Below are 13858 nucleotides of genomic sequence, written 5' to 3'. Positions count from 1 at the left end.
TATTAAGCCATTCAGATACAATGGATGGTTATAAATATACTGTATATTTGGATGAAATCAGAATGCATCATTTTGTGGCAGCATTGTAAACACACGTACAAATTACAGAAAGCAACATATTGGTATAGACATAAACATTCTGACAAAGACATATCAATAGATCTACCAATACCAGCAACTGACATTACTCAATAGTATAATCTGGAATATATCTATAATATATAGTTTAACTTAAAAAATAAGTAAGAAAACACACTACTAATTTATAGATGTGTAGGATTTGCTTAATTATGTTTTTATACCATAGTTTACATATAGCTAACAATGATAAGCAAGCAACAATATACTGCATATTAAACTTAATTCTTTTTTTGGAATATAAAAATCTTCTGTATAGCCGTTTCGTCTGTATGTCTGCACATGCAGAAACAAAACCGCTTAAAGCGCATTTCAAAAACGAAGGGGAAAAGGCAACACCAGGGCTTGTCTCCTGCTTTCATATTCTGCAGTGAATTCCTCTATGGCTTTAACAAAAAACAACTAATATTATATGGTCACATCATGGTCTTGACTGAGTGAGCAGAAGTGTTCACCTGGGTCGGTGGTGATAATCAGCTGACTGGGAATAAACGGACACCGACGCGGTCTAATCTACAGTGTCTGCTTATCACGAACCACACCCTTCCTTACAGTTTCAAAGTTCCAAACTGCCACAGAAAGTGTAAACCAATGCATGTTTTCATGTTAATTTGTGTGAGGGGATTAGTAGCCCATTAACCCAATCAAGTGCAGACAATGGAACGTTTTCCCATGAGGCTACACAGGATTGGTTTAAAATTACACGGGATTGGTTTAAAATTATAAAATTGAGTCTGTAATAAACTAAAACAGAAAGCCGCTCGGGGATTTGACAGTTTGTGATTTGGTCGCCTGTGGATTTGACTTCTGACATTAACAAAACAACCAGAGGGTTGCCTGTGCAAATCTGGTATAATCTGGCACCTTTTTTTAAAAATGTTTTTACATTACAACAAAAGTACAGAATTCATTAAGCGTAAAAGGCCAAAACACAACTGACACAGAATTTTCAAACAAAATGTCATACAATTTAAACACATCCATTCACACACACACATACACACACACGCGCGCACACACGCGCGCACACACACGCGCGCACACGCGTGCGCACACACACACGCGCGCGCACACACTACCCATTCTGATTGTGAAGATATGTAAGTCCTTGCACTGCAATGCACATGACCAAGGGAAGAACTCTTGGGTTTCTTCCAGTCTCTGCCCATAGCCTATCTGTCTCCCTCTGCAATATCACATTGGAGGACAGCAGGATCTGTTCTGCCCAATGGAATGCACTCTCATCCTGCAGGGGGAGGGGCAGCGATTCAAGAGGAAGGAACTGACCGTTCACCTTTAGCTTGGTTATCTGTGGGACAGATAACACAGGTAAGATACAGGCTACAGAGGAATACACCATGACCACTGCCAAACAAAGTGATTTTCATTTTGGGTATAACGAACTAGCGTACTTTGCTATTTGTGAGAGTGTTTTAGGTCATGCTGATCAAGAGAAATTAATAATGATTTGCATGACGTGACAAATGAATCATACAGTGATTCGAATTAAACTGTCCGGTGTTAAAGGCTTCTGCATTGAATCGTGCGTTGAGTAAACTGACAGGGTGAATCGTCTGGTGAATTGAATCAGACTGACCAGAGTATTGAGGGCTTCCAGGATGTCAGGGCTGCATTCTCCCAGCAGAGTCAGAGAGACATCAGGCAACGCTACAGAAACACACAAGACAATGGTTGCTGTAACAAAAGGTGGTCGCCAGGACCAACAGGACACAGCACACGCACGCACAATCGCCTACCCTCCAACGCGCTGACCAGCATGTGAGTGGCGGTCAGGTAAGGGGAGACTGTGTCCACCTGGAGCGGATTGGTTTGGGTTTTCTGGAGAAGCTCCAAAAGTGCACACACAGATGTGCGCTGAGTGACAGCTGCTAGGACAGGATCCTCACCTCGACACAACCCCTCCAACTGAGAGAAGGAGAAAGAGCGCTGAAGAGATCATATCCAAATGATGCCGTGGCAAAGATTTGCTTTTTATTAAGATTTTCTAAAAACAACCCCAGAACATGCGGATGTCTGCTGAAAGTTGTCCATAAAAATTATAAGGGTTTTCTCAGTGATACCCACCAGGCCTGTCCACTAGATTTGCCTTTGGAGATGTTTTTTTACTAAAAGTACAAGCCACATCAACATTGCAAAATTAATTTTGAATGAAAAGGGGAATACGGGAAAACATGAAACTCAAAGTTGTTTTGCCTTGATAAAATATGTGAGCTGTAAATCTCATCTGAGCTGTATCTCTCCCACCATCTGTTCCCTGCTGGTACACTTGGCCAGCAGGTGGTATATATCCGTTGGCTTGGATTGTTTCTACACTACGATAGTTTTATTTAGATGACCTATTGCCAGATTTGCATCACAGATAACGTGGTACACTTTTCTGACAGATACTCCCCACGGCTACTGGGGTTTGAAGAGGACGTCTCTCTCAATGCGTAATGTGTGCTGGAGAGAAGAATGAGAGGTGACATAGGCATTCTGGACCTCTAAGTCCTTCCAGCTCCCTAAACAGAATCCGAAAAAAATTACTCCGTTGTTGGGAAGCAACTAAAAACACCTCACACTGGCGCAAAAACTATTCTGCCATGACCATAACAACATCGCTGCTCGACAGAGATTGCCATGTTAGTTCCTATGTAAACATCAATGTCAGTGGGTTCAGACGTGTTCCAGGTCATTGGTCTGGCCAGAAACGGGTAGTTGTTGACTTAGTGAATGTGGTTGACTTAGTGAATGTGGTTGACTTAGTGAATGTGGTTGACTTAGTGAATGTTTTATTTTTATTTTTGTATTTATTTAAAAGGGACAATGCACATTTATTAAATTTTTTTGTTTACACTCAAAATGTAAATGCGCCAGAGTTAGCTAAAAAGCTATTTTTCATCTTTAGTCTCTTGGCAGGTCAACACAACATCATGGTACACAAATAGAACACATGAAAAACACCAGACAAATTAAGAAACTAGCAAGCTAATAAGAAGTAGAATACAAAGATGGGCAGTACCTACTATTGATGAGTGCAGTTTTGAGTGTTTTTAATCCATTTCTTGAGTTTAAATTTAAACGATAGGTAGCTGGTGCTCTCTCTGAGTTCAGTAGGGAGACAGTTCCAATAATTTGAGGCCCGTACGGAGAAGACTGTTTGGCTAAACTTACTTCGGCTATACTGTACAACACAGTCTCCCCTGGTAGCTGCCCTACCACTGCTGTTCTTCTGTTGTACAAATTCACCCAGTGGTGGAGGTGCAAGCCCATGTAAAATTAAAAAAATGAGGCAGGCATCTAGATAATGTCAAAAACTGTTAAAATTGAATAAGTTGTATTTAGTAATAATATTGCAATGGTGATGACTGATAGGTTTTCGATCTAATATTTTTTAAAGTTTGACTTCCAAAGTAACAAGATGAATCACTAAAAAACACAGGTGAAACATTCTGGCTATGAGGTAACTGCAATCAGTGTGCGCTAACATGCTAACATACAAGGTCACACCTACCGTGCTTTCCAGAACCATGAGGGTGGTTCTGTCCATTAGCACTTCACGGATGATGTTGAACATTGCATTCCGGGTCAACACTGGCAGAAGCGCTAAGTGATCAAGGTGGACCTCTAACTCCTGCAAATCTAGAGGGTAAAATAACAATTTAGAGCTTGACTCTTAGGCCTGCGAACTAAACTTCCTCTACGGCTAGTATTCCTTTGAAAAAGACCAAGACAAACTGACGATAAATGTTAATTCCTGTTTTGTAATTATATTCATTGAGCATGTTGACACGCAGCTAAGAAACAATGGTTATATTGGTCATCAGCTTCCGTTCATCTTCAGGCCATTGAAAAAGGGAACCCAATTAATAACGGACATACCTGAGCCAGGCACATATGAATGAAGGTAATACTGAATGAACACTTACTGTTCTGCAATGTGCTGAGAGGTGATCCTCCAGAAATCTCATTCTGCGTCCACATTAAACCGTCCACAACACACAGGGAATTGAATAAATCCTGGGATGCCACAGTCTTTCCAGAGTCTGCCTCAAATCCTCCAGGAGTACCCTGCTGTAGACACAGCGCTTAAAACATACAAAGAGAGAGGGAATTTATAAAAAATGGGAAAGAAAGAGAAACTGAGAGAAGAGCGATAGAGGGAATAAATAAATAATCACGCAGCAATTTTCCTGTAGCCATGGTTTGGGACACATAAAAGGAAGGTCTATCATGACAGAACTACAGCTCAACACTCAAAAGCACTGACCATAGTGTCCGTCCTTCTTGATGTCCAGCTCTATGAGGCTGTAGGCGATGACTGTGTAAGGAGGTATCTCCAAGCACACGTCACTGTCCATGTCTTTACTGCTGTTCTCCTCTACGCACACCTGATTTATACACATGTAATAACATACGCACATACATTAACACACAAGACACAAAAACACATCAAACACGTAAACTCAATAACACCTAGGAAACACATTATATTAAACAAGTCACACTTGGTACAACTGTCAGTCTCTCTCTCCCCACAGTGCTCTCTTTCCCTAAGACGCTTTCTTCCCCTTCCCGTGCACCCCCCCCCTCCACGTCTCTCTCTCCCAACGTCTCTCCTGTCCATTTCGACCCCCTATCTTTATGTATCACTGTTTCCCAACCGTCTCTCTCTTCCACCTTTTTCTCTCTCGCCCACCTGTCTCTCTCTCACAACTGTCTATCTCTCCCTCTTGTCTCTCTCTCCCAGATGTCTGTCTCTCCCACCTGTCTCTCTCTCCCACCTGTCTCTCTCTCCCACCGGTCTCTCTCTCCCATCTGTCTCTTTCATGCCCACTTGTCTCTCTCTTCCACCTGTCTCTCACTCCCATCGTCACTCTCCCACCAGACTCTCTCCCAAGGCTGTCGTTCCTGCCCTCTCTCTCTATTGCCCACCCCTCCCCCAACTTTCTGCCCACCCCTCTCTCCTTTTCTTTCCCACTGTCTCTCTCTTCCACCCTGTCCGTCTCTCTCCTGGAACCCACCTGTACAGACCGGGTCCCCAGTTTGCCCAGCAGTCCCAGAACCCCCTGGCAGGTGGTCTGCTCCTGCACCTGTTCTGAGATGGAGCAGGGGGTGGTGGTCAGGACCCTCTCCTTCAACACAGCAAACACCTCTGCTCTCTTCTGGCACTGCTGCAACAGCACATGATCCATGTCCACCATCCTACAGACAGATGGACACATGTGAACATGACTAGACTGACTAGGAAACAGAAACAGAGATGGAGAAAGATATGCCCGTTCACCCACACATTCATATCCATATGTGCATGTGTTGACTATACCTGTCACTAGATGCCAGAAGTAGCTTCTGTATGTCAACTTCCTGCTTCTTCAGCTTTCCGAATGATGATTGGAGCTTGGAGGAGCCACGCCCCTCCACATTGACACTGACGGTCCCAGCCTTGGCGTCCAGGTGCCCGCTCAGGTTGTCTCCGAACTTCCCTTCATAGGACAGGAAGTCTATCTCAGACAACTCTGTAAACACACAGATGTATGGAGATTACAGCCACATACAGATAAAATGTGGACAGGAGAATGGACAGACAGACACTCACACATGGCATAAGTGATTTAGGTCGGAAACCATGGACCTACATCACCTGGAATTAACTCTTCATCCCCTAGCAACAGTTGACTGAGTGTGAAGTCAGATGGTAGGTACTTTGGTTGTTGCCAGAACCAGAACCGGTTGCGCTTGACAACCAGCGCCAAGGGAATCAGCTTGTACGAGTCATTGAGGCGGGAGACTGGGATCAAGGTTCCATCTGGGTCGATCTGATGGACAAAGTTTGAAGTTGCCTTGGCAAACATCACTTGTGTTGGGATGGGGCCAACGCCTGGAGAAAGACAAGAAAATGTTGTAGCCAATAAGTTATTCACAGTTTATCTGAGGATTAATATCTCCTCAATAGCATTTTGCCACAGTCCAGTCCAGACAATGCCATTCAATTCTGAGATGCAGTAAGAGTTAGTGAGGAGTCATCATTCATAGCAAGATAGAGGAAAGACAGGAAATGGTAGTCCATCCCTACAATGGAAATAAATAAAATAAAAATAATTTCACTGGGTCAATACCAATTAATTGGTATTTTCCTATTCTTAAATATGGAATATATATTTAATATACAATTTCAGGTATTTTACACTTTATTATAAATGGATAGTAGATAAAGATAGAGCAGTTAGCTTTCCCTTAAGAGTGTATGTTGACTTCAAATCCATCCATATTTAAGATCTAGTATGTTACATACAGTAACCATTTCATGGAGTGATTCTTATTTTTATTTATTTTTTTGGACACAAACCTGATCTGTTTTGGTTACTCAACATCTTAAATATGACAGGCTGATGTGCGAGTGGGTCATTCCATTGTGGGCATTATGTTGGAGAAGGTATCAAACCAATGACGAAAGATAGGTTTATCCTCACAAAGGAGTTATTTAATATTAGTGCCATGGGATCTTTGGTGATAACAAGCTCAGGACCGCTGTTTAATGTCCTGTTCAAAAGATGGCAACCCACTCAGGGCAATGTCCCGAATCCCTGCCCTGGGGAACTGGGACGGTATTTAGACTAGAGGGAAGAATGCTGGCCCACCAACACCAATTCAAGTAGCATCTCGTCTCCCATACAGGGACCAACAAGCCTTAGCTTCAGAGGCAAGACAGCAGTGATTAAACACCCTGGTGCAAACATCCCAATATGGATCATGGTATCATTGGACGAGAGAGACATCCCCTGTACTGTCTTAATGTTAACATAACACAATTTTATTGACAACACACCCCTAACTACAACTATGGCCCTCCACATTCTAGTGGCTCAGATTTCATAGTATTATTTTTAAAACTACCTACTTTTTGGATGGATGGGGATAGGGACTTGGATAGAAGGAGAAAAAGAGAACAGATAGTTCTCACGTTTGTGACGAATTCCGTTACTTTCAGTGCATTAGCTCATCTTTTTGCTGGAAAATTCTTATTAAATGTATGGGTACTCCCCCCTCCCTGCCTCTCCTGAAGTGTACAACTATTACGGTAAATAGGCTCAGATTACCAGGGGTAGGGGTGGGTGGAATAACGTGGGCGTTCCGGTCAAATCTTAAGAATGAAATGAGCTGAGAGGAGATCGACCTGACTTTGGTGGAGTTCACATACACGCGGTGCTTACATGGTAGACAGTTGGAAATGTTGGATGTAAATTGCGTTAAATCAAACGTAGAAGAATTAACATAGTAAACCCTAAAACGTGACGAAGGTAAACCAGCACTACCCTGTCCTGCGTGCAATAAAAACTAAAAATCACCCCAAAATAATTTAATTTGAGATGGATGCGTATGCGTGCTGAGTCATGAGCCATCAGAAGAGGTTTTTTGCACAAGATCTCATGAGCTGGATCACGGAGCTAAATAAGAACGCATGACTCGGATTTGGGAGTACCAAGTTAGCAGTTGTTATTAACATAAAGAACATAACCTCCTTCATAATAATTCAGATTGACTATAAGTTCAACACATAGCCTGAAACATATATTCAACAAACGTCTGCTCCGGGAAAACACTGTTTAAATAGCCTACCTGGATATACTGAGCGTTCGGCTCCTTAAAACAACCGGTGGCCTGTCACTTGAATGTATCGGTTTTTGAAGTCGCTCGCGGAAATCCAAACAAAATTACCAGAAAGTTTTCAAATATACTAATTATTCAAATTACAAGTTGTTAACTTCTGTAGCTCCGTTTTTTAAAGAATAGACTGAAAAAGTGAACCGCTACTTCTTGGATTCCCTTCTAGATTCTGTAAAAATGATCAGAACTACACACCCACCCCGATATTATTGGCTGTCCAAAAGTTTTTATTGTATGGATTGGAGCAGAGAGATGTCACTCTTCCAGAGACGTCTTCAGTAAGTTTGTTTTACACTGCGTGAGTAGGGTTGGCACTATTTAGCACATTTTAATAAACATCCCCACCCACTTGACCATCTCTTGCGGTATACGGTAGCGGCTTGAGAGAGGACTTTGGGCCTCTGCAGCCATGACCATCAGAGCGTTGTTCTTCGGTAATTGCTACTAGATGAGCATTCATGAGCTTCGTCAATGTCACAGGACTATCAGCTACACACGCCTTATTAGTCACTTTAGCTTACTTTAATTGATAGGCTATTGTATCTAGTTCAACTTCTTAATGGGCATGTAAGAAAAGTTTAGCATATTCCTCTTTTTGCCGGACTGCGTAAGCGAAGAAGAGCGAATGTCTCTTACTGACTGAGTGTGTGAGTGAGTGACTGACTGGCTGACTATCTCTTGTTCAATAGGGTAGTGGTTAGAAAATGTGTGAACTATAGGTCCCTATATGTGTGAACTATAGTTCGTATCTCCTCGCAGACGGAGCGATGCGCGTCATGAATTATTCCGTATAGACGAAAACTTCGCTGGATAAAACCGTTAGTGTCTACATTATACTAAGCTTTAACTGAAACTGTATATGGTTATATTGCGACAGGCATTGAAAAGTTCCAAGGAAGTTATTAGATACTCCTAAATTTCGCTATGGTGGAGGTAAACATAAGAAACGTTAGTCAGTTTAACACAACCCTTAATGGAGTCCAGCGACTGCTGGAACGTGTAATGCAGTGGCGTAGTGGTTAAAGACAGTGCCTAAGTTCGAATCTATTGAGAGCTACGCATTTTTTTTTCATTATTTCTGGGAGATTCCACGATTCTCTCGTCTTTTCACTTGATGAAAAAGTTAGTTATCGTCACCTTTATTGATAGTTACTCTATTAATGTAATTCACGAATGAAAGAAAAAAGTACTTTGTTTTGCCATGAAAGAAAAAATAAGTTCTTATGCCATGAAATGAAATTGCGTTGGCAGACTCTCTAGAAATTGCTCAATTATTATGACTATTCCAGTAAGTTAGTAGATACTGGTAAAGCCAATTCCTGGCTAATACTCTGTTAAAACGGCCAGTGGCAAACGGCATACATAGACTCTATTTGTGGTAAGAAACATTAATCAGTTTAATGTATCAATGTCATTAACAAATGGCCAATTAACTACACTGAACAAAATTATAAACACAACACATTTGTTTTGGCCCCCATTTATCATGAGTTGGATGTACTGCCAAATTCTCTAAAACACCTTTGGAGACAGCTTATGGTAGAGAAACAGCTCTGGTGGACATTCCTGCAGTCAGCATGCCAATTGCAGGCACCCTCAAAACATGCAACATCTGTGGCATTGTGATGTGTGATGAAACTGCACATTTTAGAGTTGCCTTTTATTGTGGCCAGCCTAAGGCACACCTGTGCAATAATCATGCTGTCTAATCAGCATCTTGATATGCCACACCTGTGAGGTGGGTGGATTATCTCAGTAAAGGAGAAGTGCTCACTAACACAGATTTATACAGATTTGTGAAAAATATTTGAGAGAAATAGGCCTATTGTGTACATAGAGAAAGTCTTAAATCTTTGAGTTCAGCTGATGATAAATGGGGGCACTTTTTTTCAGTATATAAAAATGGACAGGGTAAAAAAATTATTTGTTCAGGATATACAAATGCCGGGTGTCAGTATAGACAAAAGGCTATACTGACAGACAGCAAATGTACAGCTCTGTGGTGGTTAAAACAACAGCTTTTCACGTGGGTGACTCAGGTTCGAATCTCGAGAGATGCAAATCTTTCTGAACTAGGCTTGCCTGGTTTCTTGTTCATATTTACCTATAGAGCTTTGGAATGTCGCTAAAACATTACAAAAAGCCTAGGACATGACTAAGTAATATCCTTCAAATATATATATTTCAGAAGAAACGTTTCGATTTAAAGACATCGATCAACTTTAAAATAGGACTGTAGTCTAGTGGATAGAAGTTGTTACAACCACTTGAAAGGAAACCCTCTCCTCCCTCTGTCCACTAACTACAGATCAATCAAATGGTTTACAGACTTACAAAATACTGCATATTATGTAATAGCCTACTTTTAAGTGTTCCTGTAACTATTTTTTATTACCATTTACTTCCCCCGCCAATTCTGACTCCCGATTACGACCTTGCCTGGTCCACCACAGGTCCAGAATGATCGAGGAGCAAAAAATGCTTCCAACAAGCACCACATCTAGCCGACAGAGTTGCCAAATCAGAGCGGATATTCCTGAAACGCAACAAAAAACTTGCCCAAACGCAATTTTGTTCTATTCAAATCTATCCAAATATCTATTCACCCAATCCCCATTTTCTTAATTTAAGTAGAAGGTTCTAAATATTTTTGGCCAAACAAAACTAACATTTACTGACATGAGAAAGGGTTCAGGATATTATGTGATCTTGATATCCAATATAAAATAGCCTAAATAGTTTTTCCTTAAATATTTTCACTCATAGCTTCCTCTCCTGGAAAGTTTAGATTTTTTTCTGAACTGATTTGACTGGATATCACTATTTCCACTAGTGTGTGGCCTGTTGCTTAAACACAAATTCACTTTGTGTTGCAAGTCTGCTGAAGTAGTACCTAGACCCAAAATGTTTTTGTGTCTTTAAAGATTATATTATATTACCAGAATGAGGAAATATTTAAGTTTTTTGGATTACATATTATTCTGGACAATAATGTATCATGTGAAAACAGTGTCACATATTCATCTACTAAGGTGTCCCAATAAAACCTAAACACACTTTCTGCAAAAAGGTATGGACCAGATGTTCTTTTAGACTGTTAGATACAAGGCAAACTGCATTTCATCTGTACATATAGCGCTTGTTGTGCTAAGGATCAGATAGGGCTGTGTTCATGTATGTGTGACATAACTAACGGTGTAAATAATGTGGACTGGGTGCAGTTAAGTGCATTATTATGATGGGGAACGCAACGATGATTCCAATGTTAAACTTTAAGATTATGGAACATGGACATTATTATTAGCCACTAAACAGTAGAAACCAAGGGGTTGTAGCATTCACAAAGTAAAACATTATCAGCTTGTTTCATCATAAACTTGTAGGCATCTATTTGTGTTAATCTCCCATTTTGGGCTAGATGTGTAATGTAATATTCATATGTGCATAATCTGTTTGCAGACTCACTATCATACCTCAGTTAACAATGAAATGTCAAGTTGGAAAGCAATGGATTTTGATGAAATGGGCATATGCACATACCTGACATAGAACACAACTTTCAGGCACCCATTTTGGCCCAACAGTAAAATGCAGTATCCGGCTTGATTGTCTACATAGATATCTACCAAAAAGAGTCTGAACTAACGCATACAACCCCACATCAAATGTATCATTTTCAATCTTATTCAGCTCATTATCTGTCATGAAAGGCAAAACATTGGAACAATTAACATTGGAACTTACTAAGTTATCAGTTTTGTTATACGTAAAAAGGCTCATATAACAAAGGTTATGACAGTATGCCATTGGAATGACAGACACAGGGACCATTTGGGTCCATGTCAGGGCAACCCATCAGCATTGTCTTTACGACAGGAGTCTTTTTTTTTATTGATTTGAGGAGTGTGTACAATGTGATCACTTTTTAGGAAGTGAGTATGTCAATGTGAAGCCTTCAACAGATATTCTGTCCTTACAAAGTCAGAGAACTTCACATGGGGATTTGGCTGTTACATTATGGGAACCTAATATAACTGCAGACAGTTTTCTAGATACTTATTATGCCAACTTCTCATTTCTAGCTGTCAATGATTAACATAAAGAACGTAAACTTGTTGGGGTCCTGATTGTGTGTTTGCCTTACTGCAGAAGGAGAAGAACAACTACGCCTCAGAGCATCACATAAAGCAAGACCCTTGGTCCGAATAGATAAGGGTTGGGAAGGACACTTTACATCAGGGTCATAAACAGTTAAATGCAGCTTTTACACCTCCTGCAATATAAAAGCAGTAACATTAAACGTGTGAGCATAAAACATATTGGTTCCACTTTATTTTGAACATCCCAATTGCCAGTGGTAGGTAGATGTTCTATAGATAGTAACAGAATCTAAAATCTGCTGATGTGTAACTGAACATCTAGCAGATAGTTAACAGTGGGGAGAACAAGTATTTGATACACTGCCGATTTTGCAGGTTTTCCCACTTACAAAGCATGTAGAAGTCTGTCATTTTTATCATAGGTACTCTTCAACTTCAACAAAAATCCAGAAAATCACATTGTATGATTTTTAAGTAATTAATTTGCATTTTATTGCATGACATAAATATTTGATACATCAGAAAAGCAGAACTTAATATTTGGTAAAGAAACCTTTGTTTGCAATTAGAGATCATACGTTTCCTGTAGTTCTTGACCAGGTTTGCACACAGCAGACCTTCTCCAGGTCCTTCAGGTTTTGGTGCTGTCGCTGGGCAATACGGTCTTTCAGCTCCCTCCAAATATTTTCTATTGGGTTCAGGTCTGGAGACTGGCTAGGCCACTCCAGGACCTTGAGAAGCTTCTTTCGGAGCCACTCCTTAGTTGCCCTGGCTGTGTGTTTCGGATCGTTGTCATGCAGGAAGACCCAACCACGACCCATCTTCAATGCTCTTACTGAGGGAAGGAGGTTGTTGGCCAAGATCTCGCAATACATGGCCACATCCATCCTCCCCACAATACGGTGCAGTCATCCTGTCCCCTTTGCAGAAAAGCATCCCCAAAGAATGACGTTTCCACCTCCATGCTTCACGGTTGGGATGGTGTTCTTGGGGTTGTACTCATCTTTCTTTTCCTCCAAACACGGCGAGTGGAGTTTAGACCAAAAAGCTCTATTTTTGTCTCTTCAGACCACATGACCTTCTCCCATTCCTCCTCTGGATCATCCAGGTGGTCATTGGCAAACTATAGACAGGCCTGGACATGCGCTAGCTTGAGCAGGGGGACTTTGCGTGCGCTGCAGGATTTTAATCCATGACGGCATAGTGCGTTACTAATAGTTTTTTTTGAGACTGTGGTCCCAGCTCTCTTCAGGTCATTGATCAGGTCCTGCCGTGTAGTTCTGGGCTGATCCCTCACCTTCCTCATGATCATTAATGCCCCACGAGGTGAGATCTTGCATGGAGCCCCAGACTAAGGGAGACTGACCGTCATCTTGAACTTCAACCATTTTCTAATAATTGCGCCAACAGTTGTTGCCTTCTCACAAAGCTGCTTGCCTATTGTCCTGTAGCCCAGTCTTGTGCAGGTCTACAGTTTTATCCCTGATGTCCTTACACAGCTCTCTGGTCTTGGCCATTGTGGAGAGGTTGAGTGTGTGGAATTTTATTGAGTGTGTGTCTTTTATACAGGTAACGAGTTCAAACAGGTGCAGTTAATACAGGTAATGAGTGGAGAACAGGAGGGCTTCTTAAAGAAAAACTAACAGGTCTGTGAGAGCTGGAATTCTTACTGGTTGGTAAGTGATCAAATACTTATGTCATGCAATAAAATGCTAATTAATTATTTAAAAAAATCATAAAATGTGATTTTCTGGATTTTTGTTTTAGATTCCGTCTCTCACAGTTGAAGTGTACCTATGATAAAAATGACAGACTTCTACATGCTTTGTAAGTGGGAAAACCTGCAAAATCGTAAGTGTATCAAATACTTGTTCTCCCCACTGTAAATATACAGAAACACTTTAGGGATTAGGAAATAACATGTTACAAAAATATTTTTTTGATACTGTTAG

General features: G+C 41.0%; 1 protein-coding gene across 1 annotated transcript; it reads right to left on the bottom strand.

Moving 5' to 3' along the window:
* Nucleotides 1-29: 29 nt before the first annotated feature.
* On the bottom strand, nucleotides 30-7973 carry gsdmea (gasdermin Ea). Its single transcript, XM_010893058.3, has 10 exons — nucleotides 7759-7973; nucleotides 5783-6019; nucleotides 5465-5657; nucleotides 5163-5343; nucleotides 4409-4529; nucleotides 4068-4226; nucleotides 3653-3780; nucleotides 1896-2064; nucleotides 1736-1806; nucleotides 30-1447 (listed from the first exon to the last, which is right to left on the bottom strand). The coding sequence occupies exons 2-10, from the start codon at nucleotides 5991-5993 to the stop codon at nucleotides 1214-1216; spliced, it is 1467 nt and encodes a 488-aa protein (XP_010891360.1). The 5' UTR covers nucleotides 5994-6019; nucleotides 7759-7973; the 3' UTR covers nucleotides 30-1213.
* Between the last annotated feature and the right edge of the window lie 5885 nt (nucleotides 7974-13858).

The sequence above is a fragment of the Esox lucius genome, chromosome 10 (assembly GCF_011004845.1).
Source record: "Esox lucius isolate fEsoLuc1 chromosome 10, fEsoLuc1.pri, whole genome shotgun sequence".
In the NCBI taxonomy this organism is placed as follows: domain Eukaryota; kingdom Metazoa; phylum Chordata; class Actinopteri; order Esociformes; family Esocidae; genus Esox; species Esox lucius.
Note: the sequence above shows the minus strand (reverse complement) of the source record. Positions and strands in the feature narration are given on the sequence as shown.